This window comes from Amblyraja radiata, chromosome 30 (genome assembly GCF_010909765.2).
Source record: "Amblyraja radiata isolate CabotCenter1 chromosome 30, sAmbRad1.1.pri, whole genome shotgun sequence".
Classification (NCBI taxonomy): domain Eukaryota; kingdom Metazoa; phylum Chordata; class Chondrichthyes; order Rajiformes; family Rajidae; genus Amblyraja; species Amblyraja radiata.
Window position 1 is genome coordinate 9370827 of NC_045985.1, and position 24787 is coordinate 9395613.

Consider the following 24787-nt stretch of genomic DNA (forward strand, 5'->3'; position numbering starts at 1 on the left):
ATTCTGATCTCATTGTGAAACAATGTGTGAACTTCACTGGGGGACTTGACAATGTTTTGCATGTAAGGCTGGTCCAGAAAGCAAAGACAGGTGGGATCCAAGACGAGTTTGTAAAATGGTGTCTTGGTGGTTGGAGTTGGTAGGTAGCGGTAGAAGGATGATTTTTCTGCTTGGAGGTCTGTGACTGGTGGTGTGCAGCAGAGATCGGTGCTGCAACCTTTGCTGTTTAGTTTATATTTTCCTTGCATGGATGTGAATGTAGGAGGTGTGAAAAGTACATCTGTGGAGAATGGGAAATGTGGGTAGCGAGGAAGTCTGCCAATGTTCGCAACAAGGTATAGGTTAGATCATCGAACCCTTATTGTCATGCAGGGATATCAATACTGGAGGACGAGGTGTTCTTCACACAAAGAGTTGTTAATAGGTATCAGCTTTACCTCGTTTGATGATATCAGATGTTTCTCTCAATGCCATGTTGTGGAAAAAAGTGAGATCAAACTTTTCAATCGGTAACGCACCATCTACCACCGACATTGGTTTGGTTTCATCAGTAAACCTGCAAATATTTAACAGCTGGTCAGAAATTGAGCATTACTAACTTTATGAGCTGTACTATAAAAACATGCAGAGTTTCAGTCAAAAGCACGTCCTACCTCCTCTTGCGACCAGCTTCCTCCTGAAATAAATAAAACACAAACCTCAATAGACTGAGATGGATCGTCATGATCCCGGGTATTTCACCAAATTGCTGGAATCCCCCCCCCCCCCCCGTGATAATTCCCATTTCCCAACTGCTTGCCGCTGTCACACAGATTGAAAGTGGATATTGTCGTAGAGACATCGAACACGGCAGTAAGCAGTAGGAATGTGGATGAAAATAACTGCGAGTATGCAACTTACGATTAAGACCAGGCAGGTTGTGGGATTTTATCCGGAGAATATCAGAGATAATACGATGGAATATTTTAAAGTCAGCGGTGGATTTAAATGGGTGGGGGTTGGAAATATTATCCCTATTCGTGGGGAAAAGAAAAATATAGTCTGGAATGTGTGATGGTCTTTAATAAATTCCACAAGAAATGCAGCAAACAGAACTTGGAACTCACAGGGTGGCCTGAAGACAATACTGTAGATTGATTTATGTTGAAGTGGGATAAATACGTGAGAATTTGGGGCATTATTGTCGGATGTGGAGAGTAGATGGAACAGATGGAACATTGACCCAGTACTGAATTACTGGTAAATGCAGCATTTATTTCAGAAAATTAACCCACCACTTTGTGACTGTTGCATTTTCACTTCACCAAACTGTAGTGTAACCCCTCACCTTCAGAAATATCACACCGTCCTTGTGGTCCATCTGTTCCTGTAACTTTGAGAGTTCCTCCTGAATGGAATTTAAATTCACTTGAATCTCTTGAAGATTTTTCACCATTATTTTTACAATCTTCTCCTCTTCTTCCCGGATATCTCCGAGTAAGCGCTGCTCTTTCTCAGTGAGAATCTGGTGCAGTTCAGCAAACTGGGATGTGGTCTGTGACTGAAGGTTGTGTGACTGTTTCTGTCAGATGAAAGATGAGAATCAATATATTATGTCACTCTGCTGTGTTTCCTCGTGACATGGAAGGTGGCATTTGGCCAATCAATGTCGAGTTTTGGAGTGCAGAAATATGCCATTCGGCCCAACTAGTCGATGCTGGGCTCTGTACGTATCTACATTAATAATCCCATTTACATCTATTTAATCCATAGCTTTCATTACCTTGGCAATTCATGAGCTCATCTTGATAATTCTGAAATAGTGTTAGATACCAAGACTCTGCGATATTTCCACCTCTCCGCATTTGGCACAGATAGTTCTAAAATGTTCTCTCCACAAAATTGTACAAATACCTTTTAAATATTGTTTTGGTACCTGAATCCCCAGGCTCCCAAGATCTCGTGTCCTCGACTACTGAGCTCTATAGAGGTTCCCATTATTACAGGCATCACAGGAATGAAATCTACCCAAAAACATTAAACCGATAGTACAAAGCCTCACCTGAAGTCCAGAAATGCTCTCTTTCTGTTCCTGCTCCATTTGCTCGATCTCTGATTTCTTTTCTGTGAGAGATTCGAAAGAAGATTTCACCTGTTCCTGGGGTTGGGTTTCAGATCAGAAAATGAAAATGTCAGACAGTAAAGAAAAGATTAGACAATGAAGTGATCAAAGTTGATTTGGTTTTACCTTGTAGAATTCAATTGCTTCTTCTATCAGCATGAAGCTGTGAGTCTTGTGTTCCCGCCCAGCTGCACAAATCACACAAATGAGTTTCTTGTCCGTTTCACAAAACAGCTTCAGTTCTTCCTGATGTTCCTCGCAGTGAAGTTTACTTTCCTTCTCTGTCTGATTCAGGCTCAGTGCTCGAGCTTTCTCAGACAGTCTAACCAAGGCCCGATTCACCCTGAGGGTGCGGTCCACAAACTCGTCTCTACATTCCGGGCAGGAGTTTCTCGCCTCCCTGTCCCAAATCCGTGTGATGCAGGAGCGGCAGAAGTTGTGCCCACACTCCAGTATCACCGGATCGGTGAAGAAATCCAGGCAGATGGGACAAACTACCTCCTCGGTCCAACTCTCCACTAGGTCTTTCGAAGCCATTTTAAATCCGCCTCTTCCTGTTCTTCTTCTTCTATGTGGTGTTTTTTGGCTCCTCTTCCTGTTTCAAAATGCTGCAGAATATGTGCAGTCACCTGACCGTCACACGGTGCCGCAGCGGTAGAGTTGCTGCCTTACAGCGAATGCAGCGCCGGAGAACTGTTCGATCCTGATTACGGGCGCTGTCTGTATAGAGTTTGTACATTCTCCCGTGATCTGCGTGGGTTTTCTTCGAAATCTTGGGTTCTTCCGAGGCTTGGCAAAAGTATAAAATGTCCCTAGTGGGTGGAGGATAGTGTTAATGTCTGTGGATCGCTGGTGGGCCGAAGGGCCTGTTTGCGCGCTGTATCTCTAAGCTAAATTAAACTCAACCCCTACTGTACCGTGTCGCTGCGCCCGCTGCCGTCCCGGGCAATGAGTGCTATTTGGCTGCAAGTGTTCAGTGTGAAGATGTCCTGGCCGCTTCCAACTCATCTCACACGAGGAAGGGGTGGATTGGACATTAAACTGGCCTGAATATGGACGAGAAAGACTAAGGCAGGACAGAAAGGGACGGGGCCCGACGCTAAGGAAGCCTCGGGTGTAACCTGAGGAGACGTTGCACCTGTTGGGCAGTGGAACCCGCCGCCCGCATCTCCGTTCACAGCCCGGGATCAGGATGGACGGAGTGTTTAAGAAGGAACTGCAGATGCTGGAAAATCGAAGGTACACAAAAGTGCTGGGGAAACTCAGCGGGTGCAGCAGCATCTATGGAGCGAAGGAAATATGCAACGTTTCGGACCGAAAGCCTTCTTCAGAATGATGGGGGGGGGGGGGGCTCTGGCTCACTCTGGCCATGGAGGAGACGGAGACCTCCCTCCGACCTTATTTTATACCACAACAGTGCACCTGTCTCTCATGCAGCAGTCTTCGGGACAATCTGTGCGTGTATTGTTTAAACGATATTATATGACCCTCTAAAATGTATTGCAGTTTCCAAAGGTTTACTTTGTCTGTCTGAAGAAGGGGCTCGACCCGAAACGTCGCTCATTCATTCTATCCAGAGATGCTGCCTCACCCAATGAGTATCTCGAGCAGGTACACAAAATTGCTGGGGAAGCTCAGCGGGTGCAGCAGCATCTATGGAGCGAAGGAAATAGGCGACGTTTCGGGCCGAAACCCTTCTTCAGACTAGAGTATCTGCAGCAGTTTTGTCTTCCAGATTCTTTGTCTGCCGATCAGTTTAGTTTAGTTTAGTGGCTGTGGAGGAAATGACACCAGGCGTTTCGGGTCGAGACCCTATTTCAGACAGCCTCGACCCGAAACGTCGCCCATTCCTCCTCTCCAGAGATGCAACCTGTCCCGCTGCGTTACTCCAGCATTTAGTGTCTATCGAAGGGGAATACGGCTTTTCAGTTTAGTTTATTGTCACGTGCATCGAGGTACAGTAAAATCCAGTCAGCAGAAAGACAATACATGATTATAATCGAGCCACATCGAGTGGACAGATACTCGATGATGAAATAATTCACACGGCCAGTAACATTCATAAGAACCGAATAGAAAGATTGTGTTTATTTGAATGATGTGCTTGGTGCTTCTAATACTCCAATTGAAATAAACACAAATCGCTTTGGACAGTATAGTTTGCTTTTAAACTCTGTTTGTGAATGTCCCTGTCTGTAAATTGACTCCTGCATTTCGTTGTCATTCCTGGCTGCATTTCAAAGAGAATTCCACTAGTAAAGCACTTTGTGGTCTCCTAAAAGAGATGCGAGGACATTGTGTAAATGTAAGCGGGTTGTTGCTGTACGCACTCGATCTTGGAGGGAATATTCCATTTCGATGCGCAAACAGGGGTCGTGGACAGACGAAGCAGCCGATGGCGTCCGCGGGCTTGGAATGGACTTTGGCCACTCGGTTTTCTCTGAAACGGCGAGAAAGCGAAGGGAAGAGTCGGGGCTCGAGCAGAGGAAAGTGGGAGCTGGTTGGAAACTGGCAGTGAGGGAGATGAAGCGTTAAAGCGGTGAACGAGCGCAGGAAGCAGCACCGATACAGACATGATGTACCTGAGAGAGAGGTGAGGGAGGGGTCTGGCGGCGAGAGAAACAACGAATGATATACGTATCCTACAGAGAGACAGGCAGAGCCTGAGCACAACGGGATCCCACCTGGAACCGGGAATTCGGTTTGAGCCCATACTTAAGGAAGTAGCTCCAGAAATAGTGGATGCATTAGTAATAATCTTTCAAAACTCTTTAGATTCTGGAGTAGTTCCTGAGGATTGGCGGGTAGCAAACGTAACCCCACTTTTTAAGAAGGGAGGGAGAGAGAAAACGGGGAATTACAGACCAGTTAGTCTAACATCGGTAGTGGGGAAACTGCTAGAGTCAGTTATTAAAGATGGGATAGCAGCACATTTGGAAAGTGGTGAAATCATTGGACAAAGTCAGCATGGATTTACAAAAGGTAAATCATGTCTGACGAATCTTATAGAATTTTTCGAGGATGTAACTAGTAGCGTGGATAGGGGAGAACCAGTGGATGTGGTGTATCTGGACTTCCAGAAGGCTTTCGACAAGGTCCCACATAAGAGATTAGTTTACAAACTTAAAGCACACGGCATTGGGGGTTCAGTATTGATGTGGATAGAGAACTGGCTGGCAAACAGGAAGCAAAGAGTAGGAGTAAACGGGTCCTTTTCACAATGGCAGGCAGTGACTAGTGGGGTACCGCAAGGCTCAGTGCTGGGACCCCAGCTATTTAAAATATATATTAATGATCTGGATGAGGGAATTGAAGGCAATATCTCCAAGTTTGCGGATGACACTAAGCTGGGGGGCAGTGTTAGCTGTGAGGAGGATGCTAGGAGACTGCAAGGTGACTTGGATAGGCTGGGTGAGTGGACAAATGTTTGGCAGATGCAGTATAATGTGGATAAATGTGAGGTTATCCATTTTGGTGGCAAAAACATGAAAGCAGACTATTATCTAAATGGTGGCCGACTAGGAAAAGGGGAGATGCAGCGAGACCTGGGTGTCATGGTACACCAGTCATTGAAAGTGGGCATGCAGGTGCAGCAGGCAGTGAAGAAAGCGAATGGTATGTTAGCTTTCATAGCAAAAGGATTTGAGTATAGGAGCAGGGAGGTTCTACTGCAGTTGTACAGGGTCTTGATGAGACCACACCTGGAGTATTGCGTACAGTTTTGGTCTCCAAATCTGAGGAAGGACATTATTGCCATAGAGGGAGTGCAGAGAAGGTTCACCAGACTGATTCCTGGGATGTCAGGACTGTCTTATGAAGAAAGACTGGATAGACTTGGTTTATACTCTCAAGAATTTAGGAGATTGAGAGGGGATCTTATAGAAACTTACAAAATTCTTAAGGGGTTGGACAGGCTAGATGCAGGAAGATTGCTCCCGATGTTGGGGAAGTCCAGGACAAGGGGTCACAGCTTAAGGATAAGGGGGAAATCCTTTAAAACCGAGATGAGAAGAACTTTTTTCACACAGAGAGTGGTGAATCTCTGGAACTCCCTGCCACAGAGGGTAGTCGAGGCCAGTTCATTGGCTATATTTAAGAGGGAGTTAGATGTGGCCCTTGTGGCTAAGGGGATCAGAGGGTATGGAGAGAAGGCAGGTACGGGATACTGAGTTGGATGATCAGCCATGATCATATTGAATGGCGGTGCAGGCTCGAAGGGCCGAATGGCCTACTCCTGCACCTAATTTCTATGTTTCTATGTTTCCAAAGATCCATTCGAAGAAAACTAATCTGTTGTGTGGAGAGCAAATCCTGCAAACACGCGGTTAATTCAGACGCTGTGGCATCAGTCTGAAGAAGGGTTTCGGCCCGAAACTTTGCCTATTTCCTTCGCTCCATAGGTGCTGCTGCACCCGCTGAGTGTCTCCAGCTTTTTTTGTGTGCCTTCGATTTTCCAGCATCTGCAGTTCCTTCTTGAACACGCTGTAAATTCAACGAGTCGGCGGACTTTAGGCCCCGGGGGAGCCCGGAGCTCAGGACCCGCCGCCCGCGGCTGCTGCTGAACCCGCGGGAAGGGAGATTGTTTTAATCTTTATATTTTCACAAAAGTAATTTCTGTTCCGTTGCCGGACGCTGTTAACGCGTTAAAATAAACGGATCAACAGACAGCTCTGATTTCAGTTGTTGTTTATTTCACTCTTCCCACATTTACATTCACCCTGGTTTTATTTCCGCGCTCACTGGGGTTTCACGACGCGGAATTTGGGGATTAAATGGGAGCCGTTCGTTCGGCGTCCACTGGGTTTCTGCCCCACAGCCCCTGAGCCCCGCTCCTGACACTGGTCCCGGGACCCGACCCTTTTACACACCCGGAGCGGAACCGGGGCAGATTATCAGCCACTGGTTTTCATCCCAAGTCCAGAAGTAAGGATAAAGTTTCTCCGTGAATGTATTCCCAGTGAAGGTGTAGAGATGGGACTTGGTGTCCGCGTTGTAAAATGAAACTGTCCCGGACTCGTAACTGAGATAAATTCCCACCTTCCCGGGGATGAGACGGGCGGGGAGAGGGGTTGGATCGTCGGTATCTGCAACAAAGTCGTCACCCTGCCGCCCGATGCTCCAGACTCCAGTCTCCGTGGAAAGCGGTTCCGCTTCACCCCTCTCCACAGACTCTGCGGCGACCCCCAGACTCCAAGCACGACACTCCGCCACCTCCACCTCCCAGTAATATCTCCCCGATGTGAATCCCTCCGATCCCAGCACACACTCCAGGTATGTAAACCTCTTCTCGGTTTCAGGGAGATTCCTGCAGTACTCGGCCAGTCTCACCCTCTTCCGATCCTCAGACACCTCGAGCTGCAGACCCGATGTTTCCTCATCCAGGGTGACGGAGACTGGGGGGAGAAGCAGAGAATCAGACAGTCCCGGGGGGTCGGGGGGAGACTCGGGCACAGGCGGGCGGATAACTGAAACCTTGCTCGAGGTTTCACCCCAACCACATCGGATGGACAACATATCTTTCCCGGGGCGTCCCAATCGGGCTGGAGAGGGGAAATTACGCGGGTTATCGGGACCGGGAGGGCTCGGGGCGTGAGGAAAACGAATGCGTAAAGTGAGGATGAACGAGAGATTACGGGTGAAGATGGAGAAATAAGGCGGGTATTTAAATATCTTGCCAGTAGATGAAGAGGGAGAGGCAGATTGGAAGATGAGGAGACTGGTGTGAGTGGTAATTAGAGGTGGTTAAAGAGGATGTAGAGATGTGGGGTGGTGTTGCCGTGATCATATTGAACGGGAGTGGACTGGACGCACGAGGCCACTGTTTTGAACACTGCTACTGTTTCCTTACTTTCTTTAGAGGAGGGTGGATTTGATTCGGTTGTACAACCAAGAACACTAATAATAATAATAATAATAATAATAATAATAATAATAATAATAATAATAATAATATCTTTTATTGTCATTGCACGTCAGTGCAACGAGATTTAGTATGCAGCTCCAACCGATTTACAGGAAAAGTAAAATAAATAAATAAGCTGTGTGACGTGACCATCCGAGGGAGACTGTCCAGGGGGGTGGGTGGGGGGCACTCAGCAGGGCCTCGTGATCTCATTGTAAAACAATATGTGAACTTTATTGAGGGACTTGACAATGTTTTGCATATAAGGCTGGTCCTGAAAGCAAAAGCAGGTGGGATCCAAGGTGAGTTGTAAAATGGTTCTAAAATTGTCTTGGTGGTTGGAGGTGGAAGGTAGCGGTAGAAGGATGTTCTGTGTGGATGTCTGTGACTGGTGGTGTGCAGCAGAGATCGGTGCTGCAACCTTTGCTGTTTATGTTATATTTTCCTGGCTTGGATGTGAATGTAGGAGGTGTGAAAAGTACGTCTGTGGAGAATGGGAAATGTGGGTAGCGAGGAAGTCTGCCAATGTTCGCAACAAGGTGTAGGCTAGATCATCGAAACCTTATTGTCATGCAGGGATATCAATACTGGAGGACGCAGTTTTCTTTACACACAGAGTTGTACGAAGTATCAGTTTTACCTCGTTTGATGATATCAGATGTTTCTCTCAATGCCATGTTGTAGAAAAAAGTGAGATCAAACTTGTCAATCGGCATCGCACCTTCTACCACACACATTGGGTTGGCTTCAGCACTAACCCTGCAAATATTTAACAGCTGGTTAGAAACTGAGCATTCGCTGTTTTTTTTAGCTGTACTATAAAAGCATACATTGTTTCAGTCAAAAGCATGTCCTACCTCCTCTTGTGACCAGCTTGCTCCTGAAATAAATAAAACACAAATCTCAATGGACTGAGATGGATCGTCATGATCCCGACGGCGGGTATTTCACCAAATTGCTACAAAAAACCCTCTGATAATTCCCACTTCCCAACTCTTTGCCGCTGTCACACAGACAGAAAGTGGATATTGTCGTAGAGACATCGAACACGGGGGAAAGCATTAGGAATGTGGATGAAAGTAACTGCGAGTATGCAACTTATGAGTAAGACCGGGCAGGTCGTGGGATTTTATCTGAAGCCTGAAGCGTCTTTGAAAATCTGCCGCTACGGGTGTGCGCGATTTTGGCGCCGTTTAGAGGGGGCAGGTTTAAAACGCGATTTTCTCTAGGCTGTTCAAATCGAAGATGTTCAGCCTAGTTAATTATTAACGAAAAATCGCTGGAAGACCCCGTCGCAAAAGCTATTATTAGGTTTAAAGGCCTTGAATAATAGTTATATCAGTTTAAAAATCAATCTCTAAACCCGCGACCGCCAGCAACCGCAGGGTCTCATAAAGCAGACAGCTGAAGGAAGGTTGTATATTTTTACATTAAAAAGGGCTTCTAAAGATCCCGTTATACAAAGTTTAATATTGCGAGTAGCTCATTTTGGGCCCATTATATCGCGCAGTATTTTTCTGGGCATTTGAGGGCACAAATCTACCGCAATGTGAACGTTCTAAACCAGCGCGTTCCACAGGAACCCACTGGAAAGCTGATTTAAATGGGCATTTATTTACAGCAATTAAACACTGAATTCCTTCCATTTGGCCTATAAATTAATGTAAATGAGATTTAAAAATCATGTTTTATTGTGAATTATTTGTGAATATTATTTGGACATTTAGGCTATTTAAAAATGTTAATCATTTATTAAGAAATGGATAGATGTTTAGATCTAGTAATTGAAGTCTGAAATTAGCTACAATTAGGTAACTAACTAATTATATGCTTTAATTTCAGGTCATCCAAGTAAGATTATTTTATATTTGTTTCAGAATGCTTCAATCTATGATAACTGAAAATTTCATTCAGTTCTCTTAATTTTTAAGAAAGTTATGGGCTTTTGACTGTTCACGATCACAACTTTTTTGTTATGTCCATAGAAAATCAATAGGGAACAAGATGCTCATTTCCGAGTATGAAAATGGCCATAAAACTTTAAATACGAGATATGAAAGTGAATTAGGTGTCAAATTAAACTTATTTTTATGCTTTATCTGATGGGATAAATTACAGACTTGATTTTTAAAATCTCAAAATTTTGTAACATTGCTAATAATAGGATGGAATATTTTAATATCAGCGGCGGATTTAAATGGGTGGGGGTTGGAAATATTATCACTACTTGTGGGGAAAAGAAAGATAAAACCTGAAATGCGTGATGGCCTTTAATAAATTCCACAAGAAATGCAGTAAAGAGAACGTGGAACTAACAGGGTGGCCTGAAGACAATATTGCAGATAAATTTGCTGGTGGGATAAATACATGAGGGTTCCTGGAATCTGGGGCATTATTGTCGGATGTGGTGAGTAGATGGAACAGATGGAACATTGGCCCAGTCCTGAATTACTGGTAAATGCATCATTTATTACAGAAATTTAACCCACCACTTTGTGACTGTGCACTTTCACTTCGCCAAACTGTAGTGTAACCCCTCACCTTCAGAAATATCACGCTGTCCTTGTGGTCTAACTGTAACTGTAACTTTGAGAGTTCCTCATGAATGGAATTTAAATTATTTTGTATCTCTTGAAGATTTTTCTCCATGTCTTTTACAATTTTCTTCTCTTCTTCCTGGATATCTCCGAGTATGCGCTGCTCTTTCTCCACGAGAATATGGTGCAGTTCAGCAAACTGGAATGTGACCTGTGACTGAAGGTTGCGTGACTCTTCCTATCAGAGAAAGATAAGATTCAATATATTATGTCACTCTGAGTGCAGGAAAATGGCATTCGGCCCAACATGTCCACGAGCTTCGACACTAATCCAATTTACATGTATTTAATTCGTGGTTTCATTACCGAGGCAATTCAAGAGCTTCTCTCAATAATTCTGAAATATTTTGTGAAACTAATGTACAATCACATAATTCCCATTTCACCATTTCAATTCCCTGCAACCTAAACTATGTGTATATGTCCATTAACCCTCACAGGACAGAACCAGGTCACCAGAACTAGCAGACAGCAGCACCACTTAGAATGACAGACTTCATAGAGTCATACAGCAAGGGGTGCTAGATACCGACAAACACGTCCCATCTGCGCTAATTCCACCTGCCCGCATTTGGCCCAGATAGCTCTAAAACTTCTCTCTCCACGAATCTGTTCAAATACCTATGAACTGTTGTTATGGTACCTGACTCAACTCAATTAAGTTACAGAGAAAGGTTGAATAAGTTAGGTCTTTATTCTCTGGAGCGCAGAAGGTTAAGGGGGGACTTGATAGAGGTCTTTAAAATGATGAGAGGGATAGACAGAATTGATGTGGATCAGCTTTTCCCTTTGAGAATAGGGAAGATTCAAACAAGAGGACATGACTTCAGAATTAAGGGACAGAAGTTTAGGGGTAACATGAGGGGGAACTTCTTTACTCAGAGAGTGGTAGCGGTGTGGAATGAGCTTCCAGTGGAAGTGGTGGAGGCAGGTTCGTTGGTATCATTTAAAAATAAATTGGATAGGCATATGGATGAGAAGGGAATGGAGGGTTATGGTATGAGTGCAGGCAGGTGGGACTAAGGGAAAAAAGTTGTTCGGCACGGACTTGTAGGGCCGAGATGGCCTGTTTCCGTGCTGTAATTGTTATATTCTTATATTATATACCTCCTCTGGCAGCTCGTTCCATGTACTCGCTATCAAAGATGTCCTTCACGTTCGTTTTAAATCTTTTCCCTCTCACCTAAACCCTATACCCTCACATTCTCGATCCCCCTACTAAGGGTAGCAGACTGGCCATCCAACGTATCCTTTTGTTTCATGATATTATACACCTGCCACAGACTATTCTTCAGACTGCTGTGCTCCAGGGAGTAAAGTCCTTGGCTGCTCAACCTCTCCCAAGTGTTCTGGCCCTCGACTACTGAGCTCTATAGAGGTGCCAAATTATTGCACACTTCACAGGGATCAAATCTACACAAGAACATTAAATCGATAGCACAAACCTGAACAACAGAAATGGTCCATGTCTGTTTTTGCTCCATTTCATGGATCTCTGATTCCTTTTCTGTGAGAGATTCGAAGGCAGATTTCACCTGAGCCTGGGGTTAGGTTTCAGATCAGAGAATAAAAATGTCAGAAAATCAACACGACACGACACTAGACACAATGAAGTGATCAGAATCGGTTTGCTTTTACCTTGTAGATTTTAACAGCTTCATCTACCGGCATGAAGCTGTGAGACTTGTGATCCCGCCCAGCTGCACAAATCGCACAGATCAGCTTCTTGTCCGTTTCACAAAACAGCTTCAGTTCTTCCTGATGCTCCTCGCACTGAAGTTTACTTTCCTTCGCTTTGAGATTCAGGCTCAGTGTTCGAGCTTTCTCAGACAGTTTCGCCAAGGCCCAACTAACCCTGAGGGTGCGGTCAGCAAATTCCTCTCTACATTCCGGGCAGCAGTTTCTCCGCTCGCTGTCCCAACTCTGTGTGATGCAGGAGCGGCAGAAGTTGTGCCCGCACTCCAGTGACACCGGATCGGTGAAGAAATCCAGGCAGATGGAACAAACTACCTCCTCGGTCCAATTCTCGACCGGGTCTTTTGCAGCCATTTTATCTGCAGCTCTCCCTGGTTCAAAATGTATTCACTGACGTGGATCTGCAGAAAATGGTCATGGTCATGTGACCGTCACTGTGGCGCAGCGGTAGAGTTGCTGCCTTACAGCGGAGAGAACCGAGTTCGATCCTGACAACGGGCGCTGTCTGTACAGAGTTTGTACGTTCTCCCCGTGACCTGCGTGGGGTTTCTCCGAAATCTTGGGCTCTTCAGAGGCTTGGCAAAAGAACAAAATGTCCCTAGTGGGTGTAGCATAGTGTTAATGTGCGCGGATCGCTGGTCGGCGAGGACCCGGTGGGCCGAAGGGACTGTGTCTCGAAACTCAACAGTACCGTGTCGCTGCGCCCGCTGCCGTCCCGGGCAATGAGTGCTATCTGGCTGCAAGTGTTCCGTGTGAAGATGTCCTGGCCGCTTCCAACTCATCTCACACGAGGGAGGGGTAGATTGGACATTAAACTGGCCTGAACATGGACGTGAAAGACTAAGGCAGGACAGACAGGGACGGGGCCCGGCGCTAAGGAAGCCTCGGGTGTAACCTGAGGAGACGTTGCACCTGTTGGGCAGTGGAACCCGCCGCCCGCATCTACGTTCACAGCCCGGGATCAGGATGGACGGAGACCTCCCTCCGCCCTTATTTTATTCCACAACAGTGCACCTGTCTCTCATGCAGCAGTCTTCGGGGCAATCTATGTTTGCGTGTATTGTTTAAAGGATATTATATGACCCTCTAACATTCATTGCAGTTTGCAAAGGTTTACTTTGTCTGTCTGAAGCTGATGCTTCCGAGATGGCTCCCAACCAAGGCGTCTATTTGCGTGCGTCCCGCTGAGTTACTCCAACATGTTGTGCCTATCTTCGGTTTAAATTCTGTAATTCCATCCTACACTCCGAGCCATATTCCACTTGTTTCTTCTCTCTCTCAAATCTGTGCCCATTTGAACCTCGCACACATGGGAAATACCCCCCCCATTCACCCTCTCCACACCGGACCCGGACATGAACCTTCTGTGAAAGCTTTCAAATGCACTTTTCCACAGAGAACCTGCGCCCGCTTCTCCAGAGGTGCAACTCCAGACCCCTTCCACCCCTGCAACGGACTGTTCCAGCTGTTACGTTCAGGCAAACGCCTCCGTTGCCATGCTGTGAGAACGGAGAGGTTGAGAAGGAGTTTCTCCCCAGAGGCCATTAGGACTGTAAACGCCTATCTCATCAGGGACTAACTTTACTGGACCAATTTTTTATTTAAATTGCAGTTTTTTCTCCCTTTTTCCTTTCGCCCACAATATTTAATATGTAAAAGAATATGTGATTATGTTCCATTCGGTTTGTAGTTTGTTTGTTTGTCTTTTTGCACAAAGTCCGCGAGCATTGCAACTTTTCATTTCACTGCACATCTCGTATGTGTATGTGACGAATAAACTTGACTTGACTTGGTTAGGGTGAGTGCCGGGGGTTGGAGGGGGGTCGGGTTGTCGGGGAACATGGATGTTTTACGGTAGACAAAAGTGCTGGAGAAACTCAGCGGGCGCCGCAGCATCTATGGAGCGAAGGAAATAGGCAACGTCTCGGCCCGAAACGTTCCCTATTTCCTTCGCTCCATAGATGCTGCTGAACCCGCTGAGTTTCTCCAGCACTTTTGTCTACCTTCCACTTTCCAGCATCTGCAGTTTCTTCTTAGAAACTGGATGTTTTACGGTTCGACTCGTGGTCCTCAGACTTCATGGACGAGTGGCTTCTTGTATTTTAAATCGTGCGTAAAAAATATCAAACCTTTACAGAATTTACACAGGGGTCGTGGAAGGACAACTATCTGAGAGAGAGGTGAGGGAGAGGTCTGGCGGCGACTGAAACAAGGAATGTTCTACGTATCCTACAGAGAGGCAGGCAGAGCCTGAGTACAACGGGCTCCCACCTGGAACCGGGAATTTGGTTTGGGCCCATTCTTCCAAAAGAGCCGTACCGAAGAAAACTAATCTGTTGTGTGGAGAGCAAATGTTGCAAACACGCTTTTAATTATTCGAATCAGTCGACTTTAGAACCCGGGGGAGCCCGGAGCTCAGGACCCGCCGCCCGCGGCTGCTGCTGAACCCGCGGGAAGGGAGATTGTTTCAATCTTTATATTTACACAAAAGTAATTTCTATTCCATTGCCGGACGCGGTTAACGCGTTACAATGAACGGATCGACAGACAGATCTGATTTCAGTTGCTGTTTATTTCACTCTTCCCACATTTACATTCCCCCTGGTTTTATTTCCGCGCTCACTGGGGTTTCACGACACGGAATTAGGGGATTAAATGGGGGCCGTTCAGCGCCGACCTGTTGTCCACCGGGTTTCTGCCCCACAGCCCCTGAGACCCGCTCCTGACGCCGGTCCTGGGACCCGACCCTTTTACACACCCGGAGCGGAACCGGAGCAGATTCTCATCCACTGGGTTTCATAAGTCTCGAACAAAGGATAAAGTTTCTCCGTGAATTTATTCCCAGTGAAGGTGTGGAGATGGGACTTGGTGTCCGCGTCGTAAAACGAAACTGTCCCGGACTCGTAACTGAGATAAACTCCCACCTTCCCGGGGATGGGACGGGCGGGGAGAGGGGATGGAGGGGAGGTGAATGCATCAAACTCGTCATCCCGCCGCCCGATGCTCCAGACTCCAGTCTCCGGGGTCAGGTCGTCAACTCCATTCCTATTCACAGACTCTGCAGCGACTCCCAGACTCCACCACTGACTACCCGCCACCTCCACCTCCACCTCCCAGTAATGTCTCCCCGATGTGAATCCCTCCGATCCCAGCACACACGGCCAGTATGTAAACCTCTTCCCGGTGTCAGGGAGACTCCTCTCGGCCTCGGTACATCTCACGCTGTTCCGATCCTCAGACACCTCGAGCCACGGATTCGCTGTTTCCACATCCAGGGTGACGGAGACTGGGGGGAGAAGCAGTGAATCAGAGAGTCCCCGGGAGGTCGGGGGGAGACTCGGGGAGCGCGGCCCCGGGACCGGGGAGAAGCCATCCGGCCTCATGCCAAAGCGGGCGGCAACTGAAACCGTGCCCGGGATTTCAACGCAACAACATCGGGTGGACAACATACATTTTTGCCGGGGATTCTAATCGGGGCAAGAGGGGAAATTCCGCGGGTTATCGGGAACGGGAGGGGGCGGGGGCGTGCGGACGGGGAAAACGAATGCGTAAAGTGAGGATGAACGAGTGATTGCGGGTGGAGATGGAGAAATAAGGCGGGTACTCGCCATCTTGCCAGTAGATGGCGAGGGAGAGACAGATTGGTAGATGAGGAGATGGATGTGAGTGATAATCAGAGGTTGTTAAAAAGGATGTAGAGATGTGGGGTGGAGTTGCCGTGAACATATTGAGCGGGAGTGGACTGGAGGGGCGAGACAATTTGCTACTGTTTACTTGCTTTCTTTACTGGAGAGTGGATTTGTTGCGTCTGTACATCCAGGAATACTCTGATCTCATTGTGAACCAATATATGTACTTCACTGAGCGACCTGACAATGTTTTGCATGTAAGGCTGGTCCAGAAAGCAAAAGCAGGTGGGATCCAAGACGAGTTGTGAAATGGTTCCAAAATTGGCTTGGTGGTTGGAGGTGGAAGGTAGCGGTAGAAGGATGTTCTACTTGGAGGTCTGTGACTGGCGGTGTGCAGCAGAGATCGGTGCTGCAACCTTTGCTGTTTATGTTATATTTTCCTGGCTTGGATGTGAATGTAGGAGGTGTGAAAAGTACGTTTATGGAAAATGGGAAATGTGGGTAGCGAGGAAGTCTGCCAAAGTGTGCAACAAGGTATAGGCTAGATCATCGAAACCTTATTATCATGCAGGGATATCAATACTGGAGGACGCAGTTTTCGTCAGACAAACATTTGTAAGAGGTATCAGTTTTACCTCGTTTGATGATATCAGATGTTTCTCTCAATGCCATGTTGTGGAAAAAAGTGAGATCAAACTTTTCAATGGGTAACGCACCTTCTACCACACCCATCGTGTAGGTTTCATCACGAACCCTGCAAATGTTTAACACCTGGTTGGAAACTGGGCATCAGCTGTTTATTCGAGCTGTACTATAAAAACGTGCATAATTTCAGTCAAAAGCATGTCCTACCTCCTCTTGCGACCAGCTTCTTCCTGAAATAAATAAAACACAAATCTCAATAGACTGAGATGGACCATGATCCCGACGGCGGGTATTTCACCAAATTGCAGGAATCTCCCTCATGATCATTCCCATTTCCCAACTATTTGCCGCTGTCACAAAGATTGAAAGTGGATATTGTCGTAGAGACATCGAACACGGGGCAAAGCATTAGGAATATCGATGAAAATAACTGGGAGTATGCAACTTACGAGTAAGACCGGGCAGGTCAAGGGATTTTATCTGGAGAAAATGTCAGAGATAATGGGATGGAATATTTTAAGGTCACTGCTGGATTTAAATGGGTGGGGGTTGGAAATATTATCACGACTTGTGGGGAAAAGAAAAATAAAGCCTGGAATGTGTGATGGCCTTTAATAAATTCCACAAGAAGTGCAGTAAACGGAACGTGTAAATCACAGGGTGGCCTGAAGACAATATTGCAGATACGTTTAAGTTGACGTGGGATAAATGCATGAGGATTCCTGGAATTTGGAGCATTATTGTCGGATGTGGTGAGTGGATGGAACAGATGGAACATTGACCCAGTACTGAATTACTGGTAAATGCAGCATTTATTTCAGAAATTTAACCCACCACTGTGCACTTCCAATTCGCCAAACTGTAGTGTAACCCCTCACCTTCAGAAATATCACGCCGTCCTTGTGGTCTATCTGTTCCTGTAACTTTGAGAGTTCCTCCTGAATGGAATTTAAATTCTCTTGAATCTTTTGAAGATTTTTTTCCATTTTTTTTACAATCTTCGCCTCTTCTTCCCGGATATCTCCGAGTAACCACTGCTCTTTCTCAGTGAGAATCTGGTGCAGTTCAGCAAACTGGGATGTGGTCTGTGACTGAAGGTTGCGTGACTCTTCCTATCAGATGAAAGATGAGAATCAATATATTATGTCTGTCTGCTGTGTTTGCTCGTGAAATGGAAGGTGACATTTGACCAATTAATATTGAGTCCTGAAGTGCAGAAATATGCCATTCGGCCCAACATGTCCATGCTGGGCTCTTTATGTATCTATACTAATCCCATTTACATGTATTTAATCCGTAGCTTCCATTACCTTGGCAATTCTTGATTGAGAATTGAGAAAAGGTCTTGATAATTCTGAAATATTTGGTGAAATTAATGTACAAGCACATCATTCCCATTTCCCCAGTACAATTCCCTGCAACCTATTCCATTTCATGTGTCCATTAACCCTCAGTGGACAGAACCAGGTCCCCAGAACTAGCAGACAGCATCACCACTCAGAATAACAGTCTTCATAGGGTCATATAGCAAGGGGTGTTGGATACCCACCAACACGTCCCATCTGCGCAGTTTCCACTTGTCCGTCTTTGGTCACCTGGTTCTAAAAATTTCTCTTCACGAATTTGTTCAAATATCTTTCAAATGTTGTTATGATTCCTGAATCAACATCCTCTCCTGGCAGCTCGTTCCATATAACCACTATCAAAGTTTCCCTTAATGTTCATATTAAATCTGTACCCTCTCACCTTAAACCTATGCCCTCGCATGCTCGACGCCCCACTTAATGTAAAAGACTGAGTATTCACCCTGACATTTCGTTTCATGAAATTATACACCTGCAATAGATCATTCTTCAGACGCCAGGGAGTAAAGTCCTTGGCTGCCCAACCGCTCCCAAGATCTCGGGTCCTCGACCACTGAGCTCTATAGAGGTGCCCATTATTACAGTCATAACAGGGATCAAAACTGCACAAAATAATGAAATCGATAGTACAAAGCCTCACCTGAACTCCAGAAATGCTCTCTTTCTGTTGCTGCTCCATCAGCTCGATCTCTGATTCCTTTTCTGTGAGAGATTTGAAAGAATATTTCACGTGATCCTGGGGTTGGGTTTCAGATCAGACAAGAGAAATGTCAGACAATAAAGAAAAGATTACACAATGATGTGATCAAATATGATTTGGTTTTACCTTGTAGAATTCAATTGCTTCATCTACCGGCATGAAACTGTGATTCCTGTGTTCCCGCACAGTTGCACAAAACACACAGATCAGTTGCTTGTCATTTTCACAAAACAGCTTCAGCTCTTCCTGATGTTTCTCGCAGTGATGTTTACTTTCCTTCTCTTTGAGATTCAGGCTCAGTGTTCGAGCTTTCTCAGACATTCTCGCCAAGGCCCGATTCACCCTGAAGGTGCGGTCAGCAAACTCCTCTCTACATTCCGGGCAGGAGTTTTTCGCCTCCATGTCCCAACTCTGTGTGATACAGGACCGGCAGAAGTTGTGCCCACACTCCAATATAACCGGATTGGTGAAGAAATCCAGGCAGATGGGACAAACTACCTCCTCGGTCCAACGCTCGACCTGGTGTTTCGAAGCCATTTTAATCCTCCACTTCCTGGTTCAAAATGAATTCACTGACGTGGATCTGCTGAATGACGTGAAAGGTCACGTGACCGTCACACGGTGGCGCCAGAGACGCGGGTTCGATCCTGACTACTGGTGCTGCCTGTACGGAGTTTGTACGTTCTCCCCGTGGGTTTTCTCCGAGATCATCGGTTTCCTCACACACTCCAAGGCTTGGTAAATGTAAAAAATGTCCCTAGTTGGTGTAGGATATGGTTAATGTCCGGGGATCGCTGGTCGGCGCGGACCCGGTGGGCCGAAGGGCCTGTTTGCGCGCTGTATCTCTAAACTACATTAAACCCAACCCCTGCAGTACCGTGTCGCTGCGCCCGCTGCCGTCCCGGGCAATTAGTGCTATTTGGCTGCAAGTGTTCAGTGTGAAGATGTCCTGGCCGCTTCCAACTCATCTCACACGAGGGAGGAGTAGATTGGACATTAAACTGGCCTGAATATGGACGAGAAAGACTAAGGCAGGACAGAAAGGGGCGGGTCCCGGCGCTAAGGAAGCCTCTGGTGTAACCTGAGGAGACGTTGCACCTGTTGGGCAGTGGAACCCGCCGCCCGCATCTCCGTTCACAGCCCGGGATCAGGATGGACGGAGACCTCCCTCCGCACTTATTTTATTCCACAACAGTGCACCTGTCTCTCATGCAGCAGTCTTCGGGGCAATCTATGTTTGCGTGTATTGTTTAATGGATATTATATGACCCTCTAACATTCATTTCAGTTTGCAAAGGTTCATTTTGTCTGCTGATCAGTTTATTTTAGTTTAGTTTACTTTCTAGATACATCGCGAAACCAGGCCCTTCGGCCCACCGAGTCCGCACCGACCAGCGATCCCCGCACATTAACACTATCCTGTACACACAAGGAACAAATGTCCACATCCGCCAAGCCAATTAACCTACATACCTGTACGTATTTAGAATGTGGGAGGAAACCGAAGATTTCGGAGAAAACCCACGCGGTCTCCGGGAGAACGTACAAACTCCGTACAGACAGCACCCGTAGTCGGGATTGAACCCGGGTCTCTGGCGCTGCAAGGCAGCAACTCTACCGCTGCGCCACCGTGGAATCAGTGAGTGTGGAACACGGAACACTCAGATTCGAAAGCCCAATTGGCAGCATTTCCTCCCGCCCCTGCAGGTCATTCTTGCCGCTAATGCTTCCGAGATGGCGCCCAACCAAGGCGTCTATTTGCGTGCGACACAGATCTACAATCACATATTACAATCGCCCCACACTCTTAAATCTCTACTCCCTCCTCAACATTTCTCACTTTAACTATGATCGGACTTTGCTGGTTTAACCTTGGACTAAACGTTATTCCATCATCGAGTATCTGTCCACTGTAATCATGTATTGTCTTTCTGCTGACTGGGTAGCGCGCAACAACAGTATTTCACTGTACCTACGAAACACGTGACAATAAACTAACCGCAAAAGCCGTATTTCCCGATAGGCACAAAATGCTGGAGACCGTCTCGACCAGAAACGTTACTCATTTCCTCTCTCCAGAGATGCTGCCTGTCCCGCTGAGTTACTCCAGCAATTTGTGTCTATCTTCGGTTTAAACCAGCATCTGCAATTCTTCCTACACTCTGAGCCATATTCCACTTGTTGCTTCTCTCTCTCAAATCTGTGCCCATTTGAACCTCGCTCACATGGGAATGACCCCGACCCCCTCCCCCCCATTCCCCCTCTCCACACCGGACCCGAGCTTGAACCCTCTGTGAAAGCTTTGAAATTCCCTTCTCCACAGAGAACCTGCACCCGCTTCTCCGGCCTCACCCTCGACCCGAATCTCCTCATCCTTGAAACCATTCCAGTGAATATCTCCTGCGCCCTCCCGATGATCCTCGCTTCATTCATTAAGTTTGGTGACCAGAAATAGGCTTGATGCACCAGTTGGGTCCAAACCTGTATTTTATACCGATTCAACATAACCTCCTGATGATGTAGGAAGGAACTGCAGATGCTGGTTTAAATCGAAGACAGTTACAAAATGCTGGAGTATCTCAGCAGGACAGGCAGCGTCTCTGGAGAGAAGGAATGGGTGACGTTTCCGGTCGAGACCTTTCTTCGAACTCTTTCACACATTTTTTTCTAGATCTCATTATATCATCATCGATATCTCTCGCTTCCCTTTCCCCTGACTCTCGGTCTGAAGAAGGGTCTCGACCCGAAACGTCACCCATTCCTTCTGTCGAGAGATGCTGCCTGGCCCGCTGAGTTACTCCAGCTTTTTGTGACTATGTCCTGATGTTGTACTCTGTGCCTTCATTCATGAAGTTCTGGATTCCCGTTGCCATTACTGGCTGCACTTCAATCAATCAACCTTTCTTGTCATCTTGCAAAGCAGCAGTTGTACAGTGCAAAATGAGAAGACGTTTCCCAGGGAATACCGGAGCATCGCACAACGTAAACATTTCATACATAATAACAGTAAAAACAATCCAGCCCCTGATGAAACAGTATAAATAGTTAAAAGCAGGTAACAATAGCAACATTAAAATACAGTATAAACAGTCATTAATATGTCCAGGGCAGCTAATTTGAGTGGCCAGTGCCAGTTATGAAAGTGTCCGTGCAAAGCCGTAGAATCAGGTGACTGTGAGTACAGAGTGACTGTTTAGCAGCCTCACAGCCTGTGGCAGGAAGTTGTTTAGCAGTCTGGTAGTCCGGGCTTTGATGCCACGGTATCTCTTGCCTGATGGCAGGAGACCCAGATGTGTGTGGAGGGGGTGCAGTTTGTCCTTAGCTATTCTCAGAGCTTTTTTTCAGACAACGGCTCTGGTACAGTTCTTGTACCGAGGGTAGGGAGACATCAATGATCCTCTCTGCTCCCCTCACTACCCTCTGCAGAGACTTCCTGTCTGAGCAGTTACAGTTAGAGTACCACGTGTTTATGCAGTACGTGAGTACAGACTCCACCGTGCCCCTGTAGATAGTCCTGAGGATGTTGGTGGGGATTGAGGCCTGTTTGAGTTTCCTCAGGGTGTGCAGTCACTGACCAGGTGAGACTGTCTGTAATTTGCACTCCGAGGAACTTTATGCTCTCCACTCTCTCCACCATGGTGCCACTGATGTTGAGGGGTGTGTGTTTTGGCTGCGACCTCCTGAAGTCGACAATCATCTCCTTTGTTTTGTCGACATTTAATGCTAAATTGTTGTTGCCGCACCAGTCCACTAGTTGTTTCACTTCCTCCCTGTACATTGTTTCATCCTCTCCGCTGATGAGTCCCACCACTGTGGTGTCATCCGCGAATTTTATGATCTTATTGTCCCTGAATCTAGCAGCACAGTCATGTGTGAGCAGTGTGAACAACAGCGGGCAGAGCACACAGCCTTGAGGGGAGCCGGTGCTCAGCGTGATCGAGCCTGAGGTGTTCTTGCCAACACGGACTGACTGCGGTCTCTCTGTCAGAAAGTCCAAGATCCAGTGACACAGGGTGGTGTTGAGGCCCAGCAGGGTTAGTTTCTCCACAAGTCTCGGTGGGATGATGGTGTTAAAGGCTGAGGTGAAGTCTATGTACAGGATTCTGGCGTAGGTATTTTTGTTTTCCAGATGATTGAGTACTGTGTGCAGCGTGGTAGAGATGGCATCTTCTGTAGAACGGTTGGGGCGATAGGCGAACTGGAGGGGGTCTAACGATGAGGGGAGGCTGGCAGTAATATGAGGTTTCACCAGGCGTTCAAAGCACTTCATTACTATGGTGGTCAGGGCGACAGGGCGGTAGTCATTTAGGCAGGCCCCAACTGATTTCTTTGCTATTAGGATTATTGTGGAAGTTTTGAGGCATGTGGGGACAATGGCTTGACTAAGGGAGGTGTTGAAGATGTCTGTTAGCACATCTGCTAACTCATCCGCACATTCCTTGAGCGCACGTCCTGGGATGTGGTCGGGTCCGACTGCTTTCCACGGGTTGACCTTGGACAGGGTTCTCCGTGTGTCCATTGTGTGATTTACGCAGGTAAAGCACTCTGTGATCTCCGAAAAGAGATGCGAGGACATTGTATAAATGTTAGCGAGTTGTGACGCTGCAATGCTGAAAACTATACATTGCACAGTGGAACTGTCCCTTTACCCTATCTATTGTACTGGAGTTTGACTTGATTGCATTTATCTTTGGTATTATCTAATTTGACTGGATAGTTGCAAATCAAAACCGTTGTACACGTGACAATGATGAACCTAAACCAGTTTGGGACTGGAGACAGGTGGGGGTGGGTGATGAGGGTGAGTGCCGTGGTTGGAGGAGGTGGGTTGTGGAGGAACATGGATGTTTTACGGTAGACAAGAGTGCTGGAGAAACTCAGCGGTTCCAACAGCATCTATGAAGCGAAACGTTCCCTATTTCCTTCGCTCCATAGATGCTGCTGAACCAGCTGAGTTTCTCCAGCACTTTTGTCTACCTTCCATTTTCCAGCATCTGCCGTTCCTTCTTAAAAACTGGATGTTTTACGGTTCGACTCGTGATCCTCAGACTTGATGGACGTTTGGCTTCTTGTATTTTAAATCATGCGTAAAAAAGATCAAACCTTTACAGAATTTACACAGGGGTAGTGGAAGGACAACTATCTGAGAGAGAGGTGAGGGAGAGGTCTGGCGGCGACTGAAACAAGGAATGATCTACATATCCTACAGAGAGACAGGCAGAGCCTGAGCACAACGGGCTCCCACCTGGGACCGGGAATTTGGTTTGAACCCATTCTTCCAAAGATCCGTTCCGAAGAAAACAAATCTGTGTGGAGAGCAAATGCTGCAAACACGATGTAAATACAATGAGTCGACCCGGAGCTCAGGACCCGCCGCCCGCGGCTGCTGCTGAACCCGCGGGAAGGGAGATTGTTTCAGTCTTTATATTTTCACAAAAGTAATTTCTGTTCCGTTGCCCTGATCCCGCTGAGTTACTCCAGCATTTGTGACTATGTCCTGATGTTGTACTCTGGGCCTTGATTGATGAGGTTCTGGATTCCCGTTGCCATTACTGGCTGCACTTCAATGTGATTTACGCAGGTAAAGCACTCTGTGGTCTCCGAAAAAAGATGCGAGGACATTGTATAAATGTTAGCGGGTTGTGACGCTGCAATACTGAGAACTATACGCTGCCCAGTGGAACTGTTCCTTTTCCCTATCTATTGTACTGGAGTTTGACTTGATTGTAATCAGTGGCACAATCCAGGGACACAATTTTAAATATTTCCCCCCCACCGTAAATACAGTTTATCACCACAAATGCTAGAAATAAATAAACTGTTGAAATACAATCACCGCAACACTCTTATTTTGTTTAAGATCCAACTCGTTCAAAGTGGTTGAAGATCAAATGTCCTTGGAATTGTCCGAGTGATCTACTCAGAGGGCAATTAGTGATGTGCAATAAATGCTGGTCTTGCAGCGACATCTACACCCTGATACATTGATCACCGACTTACATTAATTCCTTACTAAGAAGGTTACGTTTTGTTTATTAAGAACAGTATTGTATTAACTCGTGAAGTTGATGATAAAACAATGTAAATAATAGCACAATGTATTACTCAAGTTAGACAACCAGGTAGCTCTTGAGGTCTCTCCTGTTCGTTTCTC

At 46.5% G+C, this 24787-nt stretch overlaps 1 protein-coding gene across 1 annotated transcript in view; it reads right to left on the reverse strand.

The window, feature by feature from the left end:
• LOC116989945 (golgin subfamily B member 1-like) overlaps positions 1–24787 on the reverse strand; it is a 49051-nt gene that overhangs the window by 5306 nt on the left and 18958 nt on the right. Inside the window, exons 13-26 of the mRNA XM_033047499.1 lie at positions 18574–18635; positions 16777–16799; positions 16560–16678; positions 12046–12107; positions 10662–10778; positions 8861–8883; positions 8644–8762; positions 7383–7494; positions 4432–4609; positions 2228–2395; positions 2042–2137; positions 1328–1561; positions 654–676; positions 438–556 (exon numbers count right to left, since the gene is read on the reverse strand). Coding sequence (XP_032903390.1) covers positions 438–556; positions 654–676; positions 1328–1561; positions 2042–2137; positions 2228–2395; positions 4432–4609; positions 7383–7494; positions 8644–8762; positions 8861–8883; positions 10662–10778; positions 12046–12107; positions 16560–16678; positions 16777–16799; positions 18574–18635 — 1455 coding nt within the window. The remainder of the gene's footprint in view (positions 1–437; positions 557–653; positions 677–1327; positions 1562–2041; positions 2138–2227; positions 2396–4431; positions 4610–7382; positions 7495–8643; positions 8763–8860; positions 8884–10661; positions 10779–12045; positions 12108–16559; positions 16679–16776; positions 16800–18573; positions 18636–24787) is intronic.